Here is a 23,178-nt window from a genome sequence, read left to right as displayed (position 1 = left end):
AGCCTCAGCACTCAGCTCTGGAGCTGAGCTGTTTCCTGAGCCCAGAGCTCTGAAGTTGTAGAAAATAAATCTGGTTTATGGTCAGGATGAACAGGAAGGTTTTGGGGTTAAAGGGGTCCTTGGCAGCTTCATTTGCTTTCTGAGATGAGGAAAGGGGAGATCCTGGTGGAGGTCACAAAGCTGCAATGGGCCCAGGTGTGACATGGTCTCCACCTGAGCCACGCTCCAATGGCCAGGAGGCTCCAGGGCTTTTCCTCCTCGGGACATTCTGTTATGTTCAATCAATGCTTTCAAAATCAGCAATTGCAACATCTCTGACCTGCCAGTCCTCAGCTCTGCTCACTGCTGCTCTTTGGAACAAAACTCCTGCTTGCTTCCTAAAGATTCTTTTTTTAAAAAAAAACTCAATTTAGGGAAAAAGCCCTTGCTTATTCAGAGTTAAATCCTTCAAGCCTTTTGCAAATAAACTCTTCTAATTCTGTTGTGATCCACTGGAAAGCTTTCAACACCAAAGCTCCTCAAATTTCAGCCACATGTGTGTCCCTTTCAGGGCACTAAAGCCATTTTTGTGTGGAGCTGCTGTGTTGTGCTCAGGACACATCCCCCAGGTTTCTGATGTACCTGTGGCAGGAAGGTTGTTGAGTTTTGGCAGGGGAATTGGTTTAACCTTCCAAAATTCCTCCCAGGAGGTTGTGAAGCCACTCTCTTCCCACCCCAGGACAAGATTTCTGGTTGTCCCTTCATCACTCCCTGCCTCGTGTTCTAAAGAAATAAAACCTCAACCTGTGTTGTAAATTATTTTTGACTAAAGAAAAAAACCAAAACCCCAACAATCTTTAAGCAAACTTTCCAGTTACCTCAGCCACCATGATCTCATTTGTGCTTTTTTGGTGAAAGGAACACCACGCTCCCTTTACCAGCATCAACTGAGATTAAGTTGTAAGCAAAGAATTATGGCACAAGAAATAGCAGCAAACTGGTTTGTCCAGGCAACACTTCCAGGACCTGTGACCAAAAAACTGCTTTTCCTTCAGCTGTGCAATCACTGACACTGCCCTGCAGAGCTGGGAAGGGTGGAAAGCTGCTCCACAAAACCCACTGGGTTAAGGACACTGCAGGAGCACTGATATTTTTGGGTGGATTTCACAGAGTTTGTTGGATTCTCAGAGGTAACAGCCACGAGAAGGGACTTAAAAATCAAACTAGTGAAATCTTACTGGCTTCTGCTTTAATCCCAATCAGTTTATTCACTGAATTAACCGAATAATAACTGAATTAATTAATCATTAACTGAATAGGTGAGTCTTTAAGGAGGAAGAAGGCATCAGAGAGGCTGTGGCTGCCTCCCCCCTGAAGTGTCCCAGGCCAGGCTGGACAGGGCTGGGGGCAGCCTGGGGCAGAGGGAGGTGTGGGATGAGCTTTAGGATCCTTCCCAACCCAAACCACTCTGGGATTCTGATTTACAGGCAGGAATTCACTGATTTTTCTGTAGGATCCACCCCTGGGCCTGAGCACCTCTTGCAGGAACAATCCCAGACTCTCCAGCCCAGTTCATCATTAACCACAGCCAGAGGGAATCTGCAGGGTGGGATTTCTCCTACAAAAATGGAGATTTTTTTTTTTCTTTCTAACCATTTCCCAACAGAATGGATGGCCACAGCTGAGTGGTTGCTGTGTGCTTTGAGAACTACTTCTTCAGGAGTTTTCTGGGAATTCTTAATCCACATTTAGAGCTGCCACTTCCCAGAAAACACCATCCTGCTCTGAAGCATGGGGTGACTTGACAAACAGCCCTGCAGCTGTAGGTAAAAACCAGCAATGGGAAGACTGAGGAGCCAAAAACTCTCCCAACACACACAGGAATGAAATACTTGAACAGAATCAGCAATAAACTCTTGTTGGAGTGATGGAACACAGAACTCCTCTAGAGCATCTTCCCTCACCAAAGCACAGGGAGGGCAGGATCCTCTCCCAGCACTGAGGCACCAACAGAACCAAACAGCTCAGAGCAGGAACTGCAGGAATCTTGTCATTCCCAGCCCCAGTGAGTCCCAGCACCTCTGGAAATCCTCCTCAGCTTGGATTTCCACCTCACACCAGCCCCACTTCTCAAACCCACTTCTCTCTCTCATTCCCAGCAAGGTTTGTTGACACCACTCACCCTCTGTCCTGTTTTTGTTCTCCAGCTCCTACCAAAAAATTCTACAAAAATTCAAAGTTTTCTGCAAACAGCTTCTTAATTTCCTGCCATGTTTTCTTTTCCATTTCCTTTTTTTCATTTAATGAATAGAAAAAGTATTTTATGATCTGTTTGTAATGGAGACCTAGACAAAACTGTCAAATCAAATTAAATGATATTAAGGTTATGGCTTAGTGAGGGACCCAGCAGCAACCAGTGACAATAAAGAACAAGGTCTGCACATGAATCAGTTTTGCTTTTTGACTAAAAATCACAAAATTGTCAACAAAATCTCCCTGGCTTATAAAATCAGATATTCTCAGACTTTATCTCACAACTTAATCTTCTGTCTAGGTTCCATTTATCCTGGGTATCAGTATGTCCATTATTTTCAGCTATTGTGCTCAGATATTTCCTATTGTTTAAGAGCAACAGCCCAGACAAAGAAAGTCTAAAAGTCATTGTGGTGGATAGAATTTGATTAAAATAAAGTTACTGACCATTAAACAGAGCTCTGTTTTAATTCAATAATAGGGCTTTTAGGGCAAGGTATTGTTTAACATGTTTGAGGCTCCCCTCTAACAGAAATTGATGAGGTAATGCTGGAGACAGCTTGAGAAAAGTCAAGGATACTGGGACATTCCAAAAATCTCACTGTCTCCCAGGAACATTTTTTAACTCTGACATCAAGCCTCCAATAAAACCCGAATCCAGCAGAGCTCCTGTGAATGCATTCGAAGTAATTCAATGCAAAATTATCTCCAAGACAGATGAAGTAGGAAAAATCTACTGGGTTTGGCTCAAAGCATCCACAGGAGAGTAAATCCTTGGAAATGTACCTGAGCTAGGGGCAGATCAAACTGTCTGGAGTGATTGATGCTGAGAAAAACTCAGGATGCTTAAAAGAAACCACATTTCTCTCTCTCCCTCCCTTTTTTTTTTTTTTTTAAATAATGTTCACAGCAACAAATTAATTCTGAGTTTTGGTACAGAGCAGATGCTCGAGCAGAAGATCAGGAATAATAAAGGCAGGATTTGTTTCATCTGTGAAATGCCCTGCAAGGTTCTCCTTTTCTTTGTACAGCATCACTGCTGGGAGTTTTGTTTTAAAAGGAATTATTTCCAGACATTCCTCCCCTGAAACTTTCCTTGAGGAGTGTGGCTTTTATGTGAAAATAGTTATTACTCTTTGGGCAGCCAAATATCCATTTGCCCCAGAGAAGAAACCTTGGAAAAGCAGGAAGGCCTTAAAATTTATTTTATGGATTTATATTAGGTTGGATTAATTTTAGTTTAAAAAAAAAAAAACCAAAGCAAACCTTCTCAAAATCAGGACACTTTATCCATTTCTACCGAATTTAATAGAATGGGGATCAAGCTCCACACACCAAATTTCTCATTCTGATATTTTACGAGTGATTTGATGTTGTAAATGCATAAGGTACCTCCAGTTAAGGAGGATGTTTATTGTCAAACTGGAACACTGCATAAAACCTGAGGGTTTTAATATGGAATCACAGAATTCTATGATTTTTTTCCCTATAAATATAATTTCCTAGGAACATCCTGATTTTTTTGCCATAGGATCTCACTACAGCACTGCAGCAAACCCTGGGCAAACACCCCACCTGCAGCTAGAAATGCAGGGATCTGTGAGTGGGAGAGCTGAATTCCTGCTTTGGGGTGAAGGTTCAGTGCTGATCCCACAACCCTGAGCCTCAGGGCCAGCAAAATTCTCCAAGGACTTGGGGGAAAGGAACTGCAAGTGAGAGCTAAACCCTGTGTGGGGGCAAAGCCTGGAACAAAGCACAACCTCAGCACAACCTGAGCTGCCTCCTCCAGTATTTTTCCACTTAATGGGTGCAGGTATTAATTACTGAGCTGGGGAATTACTCACCCGATGAGGGCCACCATCTGCTCCACGATGTGTTTGCTGAAGGTGATAATAACGAAGAGTTTCTGTGGGAGGGAAAAGAGCAGTCACAGAGAGCCCAGGGGAAGCACAAAGGAGGGGACACTTTGTGTTCCTACCCGGCTTTCCCTCCTCTCCTCGTTTCATTTTCCAATGTTCTCCTCAGGAAAAAGAGGAAAAAAAAAAAAAAGCTGCTCACTTTTCTGTTTTCTCACAGTTTTGCATTTCTTGCCCGTGTTTTTGCAGCCTGGTGCTGCCCATTCTCATCCTCCCCAAACTCCCATTCCCAGAAGCTCAAGGTCACTTTACTCCATCAACAATGTCTGAGTGGAAAAACAACCAGAGATATTCACAGCCCCTGCACAAAGTGGCCTTCCAGATCACACAGGGGGAAAACAACGGGGTTGATCCCCTGATTCAGGCAGAAACAACTAAAAAATACTCAGGGAAGGACAAAGAAAGAGCCTTTGGGCACCTGTGAGACTGTGATAAAACAGAATAATCACAGTCCTAACCCTAATCCAAAATGCACACAAAAGCTCTCCATAAAAACAACTTATCAGAGTGATACTAAATATGAAAATCTAACTTAGCAGGTTTTGCCCCTAAATAAAAATCAAACCCGTGCCATGAAGCTATAATTCCAAATATAATATTTATTCGTATTAACAGCTATTAAGCTTATTAAAAGACAAACTTCAAATACAATTTCAACTTTACAAGAAAAAAGCCCCTGATTCATCTGATATAATTTTACAAAACAGAAAACCTCCTAATTTCCTACTAACTGCAAAATCATTAACACTAGTTGTTGTTCTTCTGCAAATCAGAGTGAAAAAATGAAATTAAATTGACATAATTTTAGTCAGGAGGTCATATAAAAGGAGTCCCTGCACCAGTCACTCACTTCCTGTCTGAACATTGCATTAAAAGCCTTTTCCATGACTCTCACATTTCCTAAATTCCAAGTCCAGCCAGATCACTCCAAAAAATCAAGGCTATTGCACAAGGGTGTGCTTGAAAAAGAGAATTCTAAAAGCTGAGTCTATTACAAAATCAGATGATTTACCAACTGTACAAGGCACTGGGAAATGGTTTTTCACTTACATGGGATCTGAGTGTGGAGCACTATAAATTACACAGCAAACACTGTGGTAGCTGAACAAGGCAATTAAAATAATAAAAGGAATATTGATCTAATATTATTGCACTTTTCTGTGCTGCCAGAACACATTTTAGCAACACACGGATTTAAAAGCAGAAGAAAAATCAGGTAATACCAAAATAAGTGTGGGGAAAAGAAAAGGAAGAATTTCCAGATCTATTTATTGTTTTCTGTTTAAGCACTAGGCAAAACAAAATAACCATTTAAAAATACGACAGGAAGAAAAAAAAGCCGGTGTTTAGGGCAAAATCAAAGATTTTAAAGCAGCTTGATGAGGCTGTAACACGACTCATTTTGTACTAAAAGCTTCTGCTATTTTGCTGGGAGTCACAGCAGAGATTTCCAAACAACAGAGGCACAAGGCACGGCAAAAACCCAAACTCAGCTGAAAACATCCCAAACACAGCGACGTAGCTCATGCTACAGCCCTGACCACACCAGAAAACCCTCCAGGGAATCCAAACTTCATCCCTCCTTGGACCAGGGTGACGCATTTACAAGCACAACTCCACTTTTTGTGAAAACAACTGGATTGTCAAACTCAGCACATCTGGCACGGCAGGAGAAACGGGACCCACCAAAGGCAGGACCTTCCCAAACCCACCTGGGACACCCAAAAATCGCTGCCCCGGCCCCAAAACTGAGGCAAATCCACCCAAACTGGGCTGGCCCAGCCCCCGCAGGGCTCAGTGGGGTTTTCTCACTGAGTTAAAAAAGGGCATCTCAAAGTGCAGATGAGTGTTTGTTACCAAAAAGGCGAGTTCACTGCGGAGTGGCAGTCTGGTAAAGGCCATAGGTAAATACCTTGGCTAACCACCAATTTCCTGAGCGGGTCAGCAGCTATAAATTACTCACTTGCCTCAGTTTGGAGGAGCCCAGCAGCTCCTTTATTGTAAATCCCTCGCACCAAGTTAATTTCCATGACTTCAGGTCGGGCAAGGAGACTCCAGGATTCGTTCTCAAGGAGCACAGTGGAACAGGGCAAGGAAAGAAGGAAAGGTTTCAGCCCCGAGGGAGGGGCAGCACTTGCCTGGATGTGCATTTTAATCACGGCTTTTCCAATCAAGGTGGCACCGAAGAAGGTCCAGAAGGGAACCAGAAAGTGGCCACAGGTTATCCCAGCCAGGTCAAACAGGGGGTTTGGGATCTGTGGAGTGCAAGGGAAAGAGGTTCAGGAACTGCAGCACACATTGGACGGACAGGAACACGACAGACTCTGAGAGTTTGAAAAATGAGCAGTTTTCCCTTCTCCAGCTTGATCCAAACCTCTTGTGTCTTAATAATTACAAATATGTTGATGTCGCACCACATAACTTAAGTCTCTGGGATTCAGCTAGACAATGTCCCAGACAATTCCATTCTCATGGTCCCTCCTTACCCCTGGATCCTGAAAAAAGCTAATGAAAAGTTTTCCATGTGAAATGCACAGAAACCACAGCAAAGCCATTTTTGAGTGATTTATCAAATTTTCTCTCTGACAAGCACATCGCTCGTGGAAGTCAGAATTTCAACTGATCCCCGGTGATTTCCAGCTGAGAAACTACATTAAAAACTGGCATTTACAGTCATATGTATCCAGTTTAAAAGCACTGATTAGATTTTATTAAGCATATGCATTTCATTTAAAATTAAAAGAATTTTTTATTATTATTAAACTGCTGGCCTGACTTTTCAGTATCGTGATACTATCTGTAAAATATTTTTGAACTGAAACCAAGAAAGGATCTGAATTCCAGCCTTTTCCCTCTGAGCCTGGAGCACAGGGGCAGTGTGTGAGCAGGGTCACTCCCAGGAGTGGCACCGGGGTGACAAACTGCAGCACTGCTGGTGTTCTGTGACTTCAAGAAAAAAGATTGGGAAAGAATAAAGGACACTCTGCCACCAATCTGTGAGAAAGGGCTGGACTGGACTGGTGGGAGAGCAGCAATTCAGATTTATGAGCAGCCACAAGAGCACCTGCAGAGGAAGAAATGTGAATGGTGGCCTGAGCAGCTCCTTCCCACCTGGGCAGCTGCTCTGGGCACAGGAGCTGGTCAATCATTGACTCCACACTCTGCTCCGGGGAGCCAAGGCTGCTCCAGGGGCTTTTTGTCGGTTCACAGAAGGTTTTAATCGCTGCAGTGAGTTTGGGGCAGGGGTGCTGTGGCTGCCTCTGAGCACACCAGGGGCAGAAGTTACTCAGCACGTCCCCAGGAGGGTGTCTGAGCAGCCAGCAAGGTTTGCTCTGTGCTTGGTATTGGAAGTTGCCCAAAAAAAAAAAAAAGCTCACAAAGACAAGAGGGCAAATTCTCACAAGTCACAGGGAGGAACTTCAGGGCTGATTCTTGCTTTGTTCTTTCCCCAGAGCTGCCTTTATATAGAAATAAACCCCAGACAATCCTGACTTCCTTACTGCCACGAAACAACATGACAGTCAGTTGACTTCACTGGATAAACTTGCAGAATTTTAATTGCCATTTGATGGGTGTTTTTATGCAGCATTTAGAAGCCACCACTTGAGAGACAAGGACCCACAGCTGGGATGGTCATTACCACTTCACCAGCAAGTTCTCCACTCATAAAAAACACATCAAATAAAACTCTGCCTAAAATCCAGAAGGAAGATCCCAGTTACAAGGGAGGGAAGCAGAGGAGACACCTGGCAGAGCAGAGAGAAGCCCTGAGCCAAACCCCTGGGCTTTAGATGACACAGCCAAATGCAAGAAGCACATGAGGGGTCTGCTGTCCTTCCTCTTCCTCACCCAGAGGTGCCACACGAAGGGCCAGCTCTGCATTCCTCCTTTCCCAACGCCTCTGGGACCTTCCACCTCTCCCTTTCTCCTGCAGCTGCTGTGTGAGCACAAGTCACAAACCCCCAGGTGTGCCCTGGTGCATCCTCAGCCCTCCCCCAGCCCAGCTGCAGCTCAGGGCCCGAGCTCAAGGCAGCAGCAGAAGTGGGGAAGAAGTTAAGCAAATGTTTAAATATTACTAAGCAGGAACTGCGGGGTGTTTACAGCCACCTCTGGTGTTTACCAACTCCTTCCTCCTACCCTCCGTTCCTCCACCTTGCCCAGTCACCCCTCCCTGCCACCTCCAAGCTGTGCTGGTGACAAAGACAGGGCAGAGCTGGGGCAGGGATGTGTCCCAGGCCTGAGTCAGAGCAGGGAGCAGCTCCTCAGAGCTCCCAGCCTGGCAGGATTTAAGGAGCAGCTTTCAGGCTACCACTTCACTCTAAACATTTCAAAGGATTAGTGAGCAGGAGCTTTATGTCAGCAGCTCTAATCAGATTAATTCTAACACAGGTTACCCACGTTTGAGCAAGCAGTTGGCTGTGTCATCTTTACAGTTTAGGAAACCAGGAGATGCTGGGCAGACGTGGAGTGAAAGCCTCAGCAGCTGGGTGATGCTGTGGTTAGTGCAGAAAAATGGGATTGGGGGTCCCACACTCCCCTCCTTCCCTGCAATCACATCCCACAGTTTTGTGTGTGGGATGAAGAACAGGCACACCATTCCTACCAGCTCCAGAGAGAGATTTAAACCTCCAATATAATTTGTTTTTGTTCTGAAAGAAGAAAGAGCATTATCCTACTCAAAAACCAAAATAGCATCACTGGAGATGCTCCTTTCACCTCTTGATTAAAGAGGCCATGGGCAGTTTGTTGCACACAACTGAAATTTGCTTCCTTTTTCTGCCCTCTCTGGTTCCTAATTACCCAAAAAGCAGATTTGGGAAGATGGGAATGGATGGACACCCTCATTAGGATTCCTGCAGGTGGTTTTCCACCCTCCAATCCATGCACACCTCTGGATCTGAGGATATCCAGAATGTCAAACACAACACATCAACACCTAAAGAAATCACAACACAATTCCTTCCCTGAGCACCACAGAGATCACAGAGGATGCAAACAAAAAACAATTCCATGGCAAGAAACCCAAGCTGCATTTTGTGCCCACAAATCCCCCTGTTCCTGGGAAAAACTCACCGAGGCACAGGCCAGGATCCCAAAGAACCCAACCTTCTGCACCAGGTTCTGCACAGCCAGTTTAGCCCGGGAAGCAAAGTCCTGCAAAGAGGAAAATAAAATTATTCACGAGGAAAAACCCCACCTGAACAGAGCTCAGAATGTGTGTGATTTCCAGGATTTCCTGATGAGGAATTGGGAGGAATTTTAAACCAGAAAGGACAGTCTGAAACTCTTGAGTTTAGAGGGACACTTTTGGTGCTGGGGGTGGAAATGTGAGTTTTGTTTTTTTCCAAACCCTGAGAATGGCACTAAGCTCCCACTGCTATGGAAACAGGTTTTCCAGTATTTATTTCTCCATATCTTTGGAATGCCAGTGCTGCTTATACCTTATTCCTTAAACCAGCAGAGGGAATTAATTCCTGCAATGCCATTTCCAGTGGTAAAAAGGAACTTTCTGAGAACAGAAAGAGCACAATAATCCCATTATATCCTTAGATCTGCTCTCCCAAACCCAGGATCTCAATCAAAACAGCCAATTCCAGGCACTGCCTACAACAGACTCATAAAATTCATTAAAATCCAGAAAGTTGAGCCTAAATTCCTTTAAAAGCAGGGAAGGTGCAGCCCCTGTGGCTGGAGCTGTTCTGTACAAAGCTGCTCCCTTTTATTTAGTGATCAGTCCTTACTCCTGAGGCTCAAAATCTGCCAAACACCCAGCAAACCCTTTCAAAAATAAAAATAAAGATTCTCACAAGCAGTTTCTTTGAATGTGAGAAGGGAATTTACAGGAGATAAAATTCTTTCAAAGCAAAACTGTCCAAAACAATAAAATCAAGGTCAGGCTTGGCCACAACAGTTCCAGAAAGCAGGGAAACCTTGGGAATAGCAAACATTAAAAAATAATTATCCATTCTTTTTTGAAAACCTACAAATAAGCAAAGAAATTCTGATTTTCCAGGAGCAATGCATTAAATTACACAAGGAAATTACTTTAATCAATAATTAATGATATTCTAAATTCCACCCTTTACTATTGAATTGTAGAATTTAGAATATCATTAAATATTGATTAAAGCAACTGCACGAAAAATTACATTTATGCAATTATAACTTTGTTACAGTTCTGTTGAAACCTTAAATATTACACACCAAAGAAGGAAAACTACAATTATTTTACAATCTTCTTGCATATTATTTATATTTTGAGCTGTAGAATTGACAAAATTTTCTGTGGCAGATTAAAAAATAACAAATCTGTGATGAGACCATTTGCTTCTTTTTACACCCCTTTTTCAAGTAGTAACTTTTCTCCATTACTGTGCTTTCAAACAGTTAAATTCTCAAATTGAAAATAAAAACCAAAACAATAGAAACCCCCCCACAATTATTACTCAAGTCAGAATAATTCTATTTATTTTGTTTAATGCCTGGAACAATAACTCAAATTAAAACTGAAAGAAAAATACCAAAGAAATGAGATTTCCAAAAACCTTTCAGTGGGACACTTTTAACCACAGGGGAATATCAACCCCCTCTAGAATATCCTGTAAAGGTGAATTTCCACACTTTGGCCAGGAATTCCACTTTGGGCTCATGATTACAAAATGGAAGAGATTAAATATTCACTCTTTTAATGAAAATTTCCTCTGATATTTTCCCATTGAACTCGTGGGATCCCCACAGAACTCGAGGGATTAAACCTGCTCCAAGTGAGGCTGACACCAAACCCTTCAGTTTATTCTGATAGGAAACAATCTGGAAACTAAATCTAAATTTTTAAATTTTTTTTTTTCATTAAAAGAGCGATTTTTGACACAAATTGTTATAAAGAAAACATGACAATTTACTGACAGCCAAGTGACATCTGGGGCAGCTCCAAACTCCCTCGTGGTTATTCCCAAGGAAACAGAACCCAAAAAAGGGGATCCCAAAAAGGGGATCCCAGCTCCAGTGGGACCCTCAGGATTTGGGATGGGCTGACAGGGATGGAAGGAATTAAATCACTCAGGGTTTTTTCCCCAAGGAAAACAACAGCTCTCCCAATTCCTCAGCCAAATAAGTGAAAAAAAAAACCCTTTAGGATTTCTTTCCTAATTAATTTAACAGCAAAAAGTGCTAAATCAGATTTTGTCTTTGGGAAAGGTGTCCTGAAAGAGTTTCCTCCTCAGGGATTTCTGGAGCAGAGCTCAGGGTGCCCAGGCCATTCTCAGTTCCTATTTTCTCCCCCATTTCCCAAAGCTCACGGGGTTGGAGCAATATTTTCACTTTTATAAGCCAATAAATATTTTTTTCCTCGCAGTCCCATAAATCTGATGGCAAAGTATCTTTAAAATAAAACACTCCAAGACAATTACTCAAACGGCTCCGTGATTTATTTGCATGGAAGTTGTTTCTATTCTGATTTTAATTTATTCCCCCATTATCTTTTACTGTGTTGCTAATGCACTGTTGTATTCATTTTCACAAGCTGCAATTGCAAATAAACTCTCTAGCAAATGACCTATAAACTAATACTTGCAGCACAGCTGCTTTAATAAAATATATTAATATAATTATATATAAATTGACTGTGTTAACTTAGGGTAAAGCACAGTGCAGCAATTTTAACCAAATTTCTTTAAAAGAACCAGCTTCCCTCACCCACATTTCTCAACTACAGAATTTAAGGCTGCCTTGAAACAAATATTTCCCTTCCAGCTACAAACATATAAAACATTAAAAAGCTAATAATGAAGGTCTTTAAAGAAAAGTTTAACAAGTTTGTCTCAAAAAAAAAAAAAATACTCAAAGCAAAACAATGTTGGAGCAAATTTTCTCACCTTATTAATTCATAACTTTATTTTTTAAAATTATTACTCAGCTTGTTCCTTTGTTAAGTTTTGGTTTTACACTATCTATCACAAAGTACTTCATGGAAAGCAAAATTTTAAATTCTAAAAATTTCACTCCGGAACTTGTCATTTGTCTTCTGTTTCTCCAAATTTTCTAAATAAGCCAAAAGACAAAGGGTTTTTTTGTACCTATTTTCTATGATCTAATGTAATCACAGCTATGATTAATTTGAAAGGTAATAAACCCTCCAGGGCTGCAACAAAACTACGAATTCCAGCCTCAACATTTAGTCAGTGAAAACAAGTTCAGAACTATTTCTCTTTGGTTCCTTCCTTAAATTTTGTTTGACAAATCTTTGCGCCATCTGCAACAATAAAAAAGCCTTAAAAAGTTTCATTTCTCTGAGAATACAATCCCCAGTTTCACAACTTTTACCTATTTCACAACAGAACTTCTTTTTTTCTTTTCTTTTCTTTTCTAAAGCCTGCACGGGGAAGAATCTTTTCTCTTATTTTTTAAGCATTTGAAAAGGAAAGAAAATTATTTTCATCACTTACTGCTTTAAAAAAAATAATATAATTTTTATATATATATATGAAAAGAGACAAAAGTTCAGCTACTTACAGGCAAACCATTTTCCCCCCAAATTAAAGTTTCTGCCTGGCCTCTCAGCTAATTGTGATTCATTCTTTATAACATTTCAGGACGCTTTAGCTCACTGTGTCCCTTTCAGAGATGATTTATTTTTTGGGGGGGTTTGGCAATAGATTTCCTGTGAGTGGCACAGTGCAGGCAGAGGAAGGTTAAATGATTAAACATGACTTCATTGGGTTAATCATCAGATCCCAAGAACTGGGCTGGAACAAGAGGCAGGGAAAGGTCAGGGATGATTCCCCAGGCCCAGCTGGCAGCTCAGGGTGGGGGGAATTGTCCTGGATCTGCTCAGCCTCAAGAAAAGGGAAATTTTCATCACTGGATTGACCCCAGTGGCTCCATGGGACCAAAAAAAAAAACCCTCCCAAATTTTCAGACCTGAAGGGATGGTAAAGAGAATTTACATGTTCTGCCCAGGGTTCCTGCTTTGTGTAAATATGGACCTTTTATCCCTGGAAAAGTCCTTCCTGAAAGAGGGAATGGAGAACCTTGTCCAAGTTACAATGTTTTCCCCATCTCTGTTTTATTTGGTTTCCATTAATAATTTAATCTCTCTCTTCTTTCTCCTCTCACTGTAAAGTTGGTGAGCTTCTCTGAATGTGAGGGAAGAACAAACACCTCACCAGATTCAACTAACAAGCTGGAGGAAAAAGAATAATTTTACTAAGTTTTTTTTTCCTCTTTTCCCTCTGTAACAGAACAGTCACAATGAATTGTTCCCAGTGAAATTGTGAATCTTTTTTTTTTTTTTTAACTCTGCAAGTGCAGAGCTGGTTGATTGATCCACACGAGTAGCTGGAGGTATCCAAGGAGCTCTGAATAATCTGTAATTGGACTGAATCCCACAGAAAAAAAACCTGTAACACTTCCCCAGCTCTGTTCTCTGAAGCCTGCACAGATTATGCAATGTGACAGTTCATTTCTGAACAGTTACAATCAAATTTTAGGAGCAACTGAGAAACCAACGGCTCCCACCACATCCCAGCTCAATCTCTGAAAAACACCATCCAGATCCCAGATTCCAGGGATTTGAGGCCTAGAAAAACTTCTCTCTCATTTCTTTTCTGCTGTAAATACCTCAAGCACCAGTAAAACTGGCAGATTTAACACAAAGGTGGAGTAAATTCCATCCCAAGTTCATGGTGTCACACAGGGCCTTAGGCTGGGGTCAGGGGAACTCAGGGATGTATTAATGCCATGGATATTCCTCACCTGGCACATGGTGGCCTGGAGAAGTTAAAACAATTTTTTAGAAGAGGGAGACACAGGATTTGTGACTCTGACAGAAAGCAGGAGCATGAGTGGAAAAAAATGAAAAGACAGAGAGAGAGATCTGAATGTGTTACACCTCAAGGGTCTCCAGGAGAACTCTGGAGCAGCTGGAGAGAGGAAGTTCATCCTCCTGCAGATTCCCCAAAGGTGTCCCTTGTGTGTGATGGAGTGGACAATCCCTCAAGATTTGAGCATGATTTCTATTACTGTTATAAACCAAAAAAGTTTAATTATCCAGATAATCTTCTGAAGTGGAGAACATTTTTTTTCCTCCATAGACTGCAGATTGAGTATGAAGCTACCATTTAGATCACCAAAATTAGAGTCCTTAACATTTAAAGAGCTGCCTACAAAGACAGTGCCCCTCTTTATGTAAAAATCCCAGTTATGTTAAAAATGAGCTGCACTGTGTTTTGTTTCTTCTGGCTTTCTGTTACAACACAATGGAATCAAACACAACTTATGGGAGAATGACCATTTGTGGTCAGGCAATGGATTCCAGGATTTCAGAGGACTGGGAGGAATTATTAACTCCTTGGAATAAAGCTTGGACTGCAGGGGAGCAGCTCCAAAGAAGTCAGAGAGGTACCTAAGGCTGGGAGGTCACAACACATCCCTGCAAATGGTTCAGCACTCACTGACCAAAAGCCACTGCTCAACCCTCCCCAAAATATCAAAGGCAACAAATCCCATGAATAAATTACAAACAGGAATATTGTGACAGCCGCTCGTGGATCTTTCCTCAAAATATTTCCAGTTAAAGTCAAAGGGGCAAACTAAAAGAGGATATTTCCATTTGATGGCTGGAGAGCAGAGGGTGTGAGGGGTAAGGTTTAAACTTCCTTATCATGCAAAAATCTGGGAAAGAAAGGTCCTGTCTGGGAAATCAGACCCCCAGAAGAGGAAGCTGGACCAAAAATTCAAGGATAACTGAAAGGAGCGATGGGATGGTGGCAGAAGTAAGCAAGCACTAAGTCTGATGAAAGAAAATTTATACACAGCAGGCATAGAACAGACATTCCAGATTCTAAGTAAGTTTCACTTCATGAGAAGTCTGGGTTTTCTGAGACACTAAATTCTGGAAAAGGACTTGGGTAATCATGGAAAAGTTGCAAGAGAAAAGGACATAAATGTTGAACACGAAAACAGTTTTAAAAAGTACAAGATGAAGGCAACCAAAGAGCAATAAAACAGCCTTGGCTTCTGCAAAGAACTGTGGAAAGAAGAGAGGAGCACCCACAAAGCCTCATTAAACAGACTGTGCTGGAGATCTGAGGGCTTGAATCTGGTGAGACTTCATTATTCAGAATATTTGTAGGCAAGGATGAACATGCAGTAGGTATTACAGACAACAAGAAACTCTGTCTACAGGTGGATTCTTCTACTGGCCATTCTGAGGATGAGAATGCTGGACACAGATTTATTTCCACATCTGTTTGTCTTCAAGCCCTTGAGGCTGGCTGCATGTTGAGGTTGAGGGGTGATGCTGCAGTCCAGAGATAATCAGGAGGATGCTCATCTTTGGGACTTGGGAAACTCAGACATGAGTAACTACAATTAGTTCTAGGGTCAGAAAACCTTAAGTTTTTCTATGGAAAATACAATCAAAGCCATTGTCCTATTACCAGATTTTAAAAGTGATGTTAGAAAAGACAGACAAAAGAAGCCACAGGGTTGTGTGAGGAGCTGAATTTTTTGCAGGTCCTATGGGAGCAGAGACAACAGAGTGAAGTTCCTACAGCAGGTTTGGATTCCCCATGTCATTTAATTGTAGCCTGTCTTGGAGTAAAGGCATGAAACTTCCAAATTATGGGTCCATTTTATGGTAAATAAGATCTCCCCATTAACAGGAGCAGGAATGAAGTCAACCAGCCCTGGGTCAGTCCATTAGTTCCACCAGGAACTCTCAGGTATTTTCTTCATTTCATTGATCATCTGGATCATGGGAGGAACTTTTTCTTTCCCTCCTTTCTCCCTCCCCCTTCTCGAGGGAAGAATCAGCAAATATTTTGTTATAACATGCTCCATCTCAGGAGCTTTAATTTCAAGATTTCAGCCTGTTACAATCCACACTCAGGTTCAGAAGGGAAATACCAAAAGGAACACAGATTACAGACTCAGTGAGCTCTGTGGCTCCAATTTACTGCCAGCTTTTCCCACAGCCAGAACTGAAACCCTCAGACTTCTACATAAAAAAGTCCTTTTGCTTCACACACTGTAAGACTAAAGAAATTTTGTACAGAATGAGACACAATTAAAGGAAACAGCCTAAAGGAAGAGGAAGGAGCATGTCCTTTCAGCCTTATCAGATCTGTCCTGCAGAGCTGTAGCCCCTTTGACCACATCCCCTGCCACCTCTGCTCCTCAGAGCAGCAATGTGTCCACCCTGACACTCTGCAGCTTTCCAGCCCTGCACAAAAACATGAAATAAATGGATTTCTTTCCTTGCTGAACAACCACTTTCTATTCACATCTCGCTGGAGACTGGCAGAGCAGATCCTGCAGCCCATTTTCAGGGCAGGGAGCTGTCAGTGGGACTGTCAGCAGCACTGGAGGACATTTCCCAGGGAGGTTGTGCAGCCTCCAGCCCTGGAGGGCTCCAGGACCAGCCCAGACAATGCCCTGAGGAACCTGAGCTGGACTAGGAATTAAAAAAAAAAAAATAAAGGTGGACTAGAAACTGCCTCAGGTCCCTCTCAAGGTGAATTTTTCTGTGATTCCATGACAAGATAGTACAGCCACAGGCAGGGGGATGAGTGGGGTAAAGAACATCCCAGCACTCCCAAAAACCCCACTGCAGCTGCTCATTTGTCTCAATAAGTGCAAACACTTACTGTGGCCACAGCTCTGCCAATTCCAGAGTATCATTCATTTTAAAAAATCCATCCTAAAGAATCAAGCCCGATTTTGAGGTGGTTTAAGATTTAGACATTGTAAAGAAAGAATTTTTGATAACAAGTCACAAAAATTGACATTTTCAATGTCTGATAAACCTGAGAACTCAAAGCCATCAGCACTGAAAAAAACCAAAAACCCAACATTTTCTGCACACAGGACTCAGACATAAGTTAAGGATTAAAATAGAATGGAAGTGAGGAACTCCTGACACAGCTGACAAAGCCTTTAGCACACACGTCTTCCCTCTCAGCCCAGATGTGCAACCTCTCCCCTGTTCTCCCTGCAAGGGACAGAGGTTCCCAGACAGCTCAGAGAAGTGGTCTGCATACCAGACTCTTGTACAACACAGATATTTAAACAGTGTCTGGAGCAAGGGGAAAAAAAACTCAGCCATTTTCTTGATTATGATACGATAATGAATTTTTATCAGTTATTGAAGGTTGTCCTTAAAAAATATTTATAACAGCTTTTCTGACCCAGCTTTTGATCATTTATTGGTCTTTCTCAGAATACTGAGGCGTGAAATATCAATTATTTAGGGATAAATTTTCCCCTTGGAAACTTGTGTTGAGGATTCCCAACACACACAGAAGAGGGCATGAAAATTCAACGGCAGAATTCAACCAACTGCTTCTCCACAACTCCTGTGCAAATGAAGCTTCCAGCATTTCCAGTGCACTTGGTGACATGATTTCTAATTTCTGTTGTGAGGCATTTGTTACTGAGAAAATCCTCCCGACCTAACACTGAGTGAAAATGTTGCAAAGTAACCCAGGTTTCCTCACTGCCTGGGTGATTTCTCATTTATGCACTGACACACTGAACGTGAAAATCATTTTTTAGGGAACACATGCAAAGAGCTCTTCAAAGCAGAACTCACAAAGTCATCTCCAGTCACCATGAGTAATTAGTGCAGTGCCCTGTGCTATTTTTTCCTTATCTGTGAGCAGGTGTGCAAATGAATAGAACAATGTGGGCACGTTCTCCTGCCAGTGCCCAAAGAAATCCAACCAGGAGGTGCTTTACACATTCCTTACTCACAGCTCTCATTGTCTTCCCTCTGCCTATTTTAACTCTTTGCTACCTCTTTCCGCAGGAAGCGTTCAAGATGAAGTTCCCTTATTTAAAGCTGTCATTTGACTCATTCCAAAACTCATTTTAAACCCGGTGATTTTGGAGAACAGTTCAAAAGTGAGCTGTGTGTATCTCACTTGTTACACTGTCTGTGAAAACACACTGTCACTTTGCCACCTCCTCCCCAGCACTCGTGGGGAGTTTCTAAAGTGCAGCTTCAAGGTTGGAACAGTCCTGAATTTCTATTTAATTACAGGCCGCCATAAAAGAGGGAAGAAACCTCCCTTAGAGCTATTAACAAACACAGGCATCAAACTTGAGGAATGCAGGGTGTGAGGAGCAGCCTCCTGGTGACCACCCACAGCAGCAAACTCCTTGTGCAGCACAATTAATAAAGAGAGGAAGCTGAGGAGGAGGAAAGGGAAGACTGAGCAAGAGAAAAGGATGAGTGGAATTTGATGTTCCGTTTCAACAAGTGATTTCTGGGAAAGAGAAAAAAAGGACTAAAGAAGAAGTCAGGGTTTCCCAGTTATTGTACATACATGACCCCTCACTTCCATTTTATGATAAATGCTTTATAAAAACCTGCTCGTGGTCTGCTTTAACTTCTTTTTTCCTTGTACCAAGTACCCTTAAACGCTGTTGCTTAAACAAGCCAGCAGCCTTTTCAAGCAGGAACTTATCAGATAGGAGCTGTTAATTTAATCACGGCAGAGACACAGAGAGAGATCCGTTTTGAATTTGGCCATCTAAAACGCTGCTAATTAAGCGAGATTTCACTCATTAGTCGTGCCTAATCATTCCCGGTGAGTGAAGTCAGTGTCGTGTCAGAACACAGCTTCTCCCCGGGTGTGGCAGGGACTTTGCTCTGCTCCCGCAGCCCACGTGAAGACGGGGAGAAGCAAAGGCAGGGTTTTGCAGGAAAGCCAGGACAGAACCCGGGGTTTAACCCCTCGCAGCCCTCGGAGAGCAGGAGGGGGCTCGCTGCGACTCCTGACGCAAGCCAAAGGCAGGCGGTTGCAGCTCAGTTTAATACAAACCCTCTCGAGTCCACGTTGACAAATTCTTTAACAAGCCCTGTGGTTACAGGGAAGCTGGTTTCAGTCTGAGTCACTCCTGTTCAAACAGTTTACTGGAAATGGAGGGGAGGGGGAATTTTCAGAGAAGTCATGTGATGGCCAGACAAACCACAACCAGTAAAGGTTCAGTGGAGGCAAAAACAGGTCCCAGCAACAACTGACAGCCAGTGTGCAGATGGCACTCAGTCATTTCCCAACCAGGCCTGCTGCAGCTCGGCCTTTCTGTGCATTTTAACCCTTCTCCAAGGCTGGGTTCTTCCCGAGGCAGCACACGGCTTGGAGAGTACACAAACAGCAGTGGCTGATAGTAACACAGGCAACTAGAAAATATTTTTACATGGAAATTTGGCTGAGGCGAGGCTGTGCACAGAAGCAAAGCCCCGATGTGTAAATCATTAGTTCTTAAAGAAATGCCACTTCACGAAGCCAAACACTCAGAGCCATTAAGGATTAGATATGCACAGATATCAGTACTTTCCCCTCTCAGCAAGGAGTACAGGGATACCAAGGCCCACGCACTGTCACTGCAGTGCCCCGAGGGAACCTGGCACCAAAAGCTGCTTTTTCACTCCTCAGCATGAAGTGTTTCAGCATGACAGAGAACCGAGAAAAAAAATCACCAACCAGCAACTATTAAACTGGCAAAAGAGAGGCCGTGCTGGTGTGTGTGGGGACACAAATCTGCACCAAGTGCCTGTGACTGTGTCATTACCAAAGCGTTCACTTGCCCTAATTGAGAGGTTGCTTTGGAGATACTCCCCTGTGGCTAAAAGGGGAGCTCTGATAAAACCCTCCTTCTCTCTGGAATTCCACTGGAAGAGCTTTAACAGCAGCTGGGACGCCGTTTGAAACGTTGGTGGGTTTTAAACGCTGCCTGAAGGATGAACAAATCGCAGCGAGCTGCTGTGGCTGGGCTGTGCCTTGTGGCAGCTCTGGGGACAAAGAAAAAGCCACCCCCTTTCTGCAGGGACACGGCCACGAGGCAGCTGTGACACTCCCTGCACCGAGCTGGGACTCACTGGTGAGCACACAAAGGGCCACAGAGGAAGGAGAAGTGAGTGTTCCTTTAAAACGAGGGGCTTTTTCTCAAGTGTGCTAACGGAAAGTACAGGACAGACACACGGCTGCAGGTTAATGAGCTCTCTGAAAAGCCAGCGCAAGGAGACAGGTCACTGAGATCTGAGATTCGGGACAGAAAAATCCATCAATAGACTCTTTAAAGTAAATGGCATTTTGCTCTGTGTAACTCTGAATGGAGCACTAAACCTTTACGCTGTTTAATCCTCTTAGGTCCCTTTTTTGGCTGGTTTTTTTTCTTTTTCTGGCCAGCCAGGAGCACATTCCCCCTCCCAGATTGTTCAGGCTGGATGCAGTAGCCACGATCTATTCTCACCAGAGAAGATGCTCATCTGTTTCTCCAAATTACCATTGTTTTTGAGAAACAGCAGCAACAAGCTCTCTGAACAACACACAGAGGCAACAAAAACGTCAGAGCAGCTGGCTCTGCCTCGTAGGCAAAGAGCAGCTCAGCTATTCTTCAAAATCCAACACCCATTCCCAAACCTTCCCAAAAAGCAGGATGCCGAGAGACCTTTAGACTGAAAAAAAAATGCTCCTGTCACTTGACATCAAGCATTTGCAGCATCCCCAAGGCACAGGACACTTGTCACAGCCCCCGTGTGAGGCTTCAAACTCATCAGGAGTGGGAGAAAGCTGATGGAGGTAATAACAATTGTTAATGAGCAATTTAAAAATAGACATCACCGCTGCTCATGAATACAAATTACAGGGCAAAGAGTGATAAGCTGTGCTGGAGATTGGGATTTTCAGAGGTCATAGGAAAGGCAGGCCTGTCTCCCACAGACATCCAGAGAAAACATGATTGAAGCCAAAAGCAAAAAGGAAGTCACATTAGCAAATGGAAAAAACTGAACTGTCAGTTTTATGAGCACAATACAATTTAATCGGATTGTCAAAGACTCATGTTAAAAGAGTTTATAGAAACCAAACCACAAGTGGAGTTTGAAAGATTTTTTTTTTTCCTGGCCATCCATCCACAAAACAACACTCTTCAATCCCAACTCAATTGCCAAGAAAATAAAATCAAAAGTACTGGTAAATAAGAGCATCATTTTTTCTTCATTAATTCCACAAGGCCATTTGTTTACTCCGGGCAGTCAATACAGCTATAGTTTGGCCTGGCCTGACAAAATGCTCTCTAGCAAAAATTTTCTTCCCAAGAATCTCACTGTGCCTTCTGGAAACCATCTCTGGCTGCTCCCACAACTGTACACACATATAATTTACTGGGAGAGTTTCAGTAAACACAGATACTGAAGTCATGTATTGAACTGGTTTCGTCGTTGTTTTTTTTACCACAACTTGATTTTCGTACAGTTAAGGGATTACTTTGCAAAGCAAAGATTGATGAGAGAGTAAAGAACAAAGGAGATTCTTTTTTTTCCCCTGCTGCATCTTGAAAAAAATAGAAGGAATTACTATTTATAATAGCAGAAAAACCCTTTGGAACCTTCTAGTAGGGGGAGGCTCTTGGGAAACACAGGGTTTACTGTTAGAATTACTAGATTGCATTCAGTATTTCCAGACAAACCACTTTCATGGAAAAGCTTCATCCATTTTTTTAAAGGAGGAGTAAAAAAAAAAAAAGTATATATTTATCTCCAGAAAATACCCTGGCAGAGGAGTTTAAAGACATCGGTGCATGGTAAATAGCATCTGCTGGTTTTTAACAGCAGTCTCATGACCCGTTTCAACTTAGTGGCAGACAAAACAGGATAAGAAGGAAAAATACAGAGGGAAGAATTCGGTGGCAAGCAGCACGAGGAAAAAATGTTTAATTTCATCTAACACACTCTCAGGAACTTGTGGCCAGGATGCAAACTCCTGACCTGAAGGAAAAATTATCCACAGCAGTACCTGACTGATGTGCAGCATCAATTGCAAACTGTGCACTAGTTAAGCCCTGGAGAAAATAAATGACAGGAGCAACATAAAGGGACTTGGAGCAGTTTTGCTGCATTTCCACATCAGGAAAAATGTTTCCTCGGGCTGATGAATGGGTCAGACACTGGTCCCTGAGGGTGTCAGTGGCAAGGCAGGCAAATGTCATCTGAAAGGGATGAGCTGAGGCTGAAAATCATCTCTGGCCCAGGGAGGCTTCAAATGTAGCCAGAATAACCAGGATTATGGAACAGCAGCTCCTTTACCCCTGTTTTCCCAGCCCAGTGTCTCCCAACCTTTATTGAGCTGTTCTTGGAACTCTAAATAATTGCAGTACTTGTAGCAAATACTTGGCTGCACTATTTTATCTGCTTCAACAAGCTGCATTCTTGCCCTCCCATCACCACAGGTATCACCCAGTGCAGGCTCTTTTTCCATCCTTGGGAAATCTCTTATGAACTCAAACCAACTGATGGGTTGGTTTTTTTTTTTTTTGGCCCCTTCTAGTTTAATTGGACTGTTATTTACTCCCTCTTAGTTGCTCTGTGTTTTATTAATTCTGTTGTTTTGCAGGCTGTCCTTACTTGTGCAGTCTCTGCGTGTTCCAGCATCTCCTCGAATTCCTGGTACTCCTCATCATCAGGTTCAGCACCCGAGAGCCTCGCTGCCCTTGCCATGAAATATGGGGGCAGCTCTCCAATGGCTGTACCAGCACCCTGGGAAAAAGAACAATCCTGATTTATTTTCCTGTTTATTCCCAAACACAAAACATGTGACGCGCACAAATCCCGTGGCCATCCCCCGAGCCCAGCTGTTTGGAGCAGTTTGCTTTCATCCACACCAGGTCAGAATTCCCATCCTTTCCAACAGAATGCTGCTCCTTTTGAATCCCTGATTTCCCTTTTCTTTTCCCTGGGCAGGGGAAAGCCTGCAGGGCTTGCAGGGTCAAGCAGACACGACCTGTGCATCCCCGGGGCCCCGTGGAGCGGCGCGTGGCCGGAGCCGTGGGAAGCTGGAGCTGGTGGCCCTGCTGTCCCCCACGTCCCTGCTGTCCCACACATCCTGAGTCAGCACTGCTGTGTCTCACCCCACCACATGATGCCAGACACATTCCCCAGCATGTGACAGCCCTTGATCCCCAGGGGCCTCCAGAATAATCCTGGAGCTCCTCCCTGGTGGTGCTGTCCTGGAGTTTGCTTGTTCGG

The 23,178-nt window shown here is 43.0% G+C and overlaps 2 protein-coding genes across 3 annotated transcripts in view; one reads left to right on the top strand and one right to left on the bottom strand.

Annotated features, from left to right (window-relative positions):
• TUBD1 (tubulin delta 1) overlaps positions 1-23,178 on the top strand; it is a 76,120-nt gene that overhangs the window by 21,853 nt on the left and 31,089 nt on the right. The gene's annotated exons all lie outside the window — the stretch shown is intronic.
• The window catches only part of VMP1 (vacuole membrane protein 1), a 59,858-nt gene that overhangs the window by 7,706 nt on the left and 28,974 nt on the right, over positions 1-23,178 (bottom strand). For both annotated transcript variants that reach the window (XM_066333499.1, XM_066333501.1), the window contains 4 exons: positions 22,558-22,689; positions 9,222-9,302; positions 6,287-6,403; positions 4,077-4,138 (listed from right to left, as the gene is read on the bottom strand). In XM_066333499.1, coding sequence (XP_066189596.1) covers positions 4,077-4,138; positions 6,287-6,403; positions 9,222-9,302; positions 22,558-22,689 — 392 coding nt within the window. The remainder of the gene's footprint in view (positions 1-4,076; positions 4,139-6,286; positions 6,404-9,221; positions 9,303-22,557; positions 22,690-23,178) is intronic.

This window comes from Sylvia atricapilla, chromosome 20 (genome assembly GCF_009819655.1).
Source record: "Sylvia atricapilla isolate bSylAtr1 chromosome 20, bSylAtr1.pri, whole genome shotgun sequence".
In the NCBI taxonomy this organism is placed as follows: Eukaryota; Metazoa; Chordata; class Aves; order Passeriformes; family Sylviidae; genus Sylvia; species Sylvia atricapilla.
This window is presented reverse-complemented; position numbering and strand designations above follow the sequence as displayed.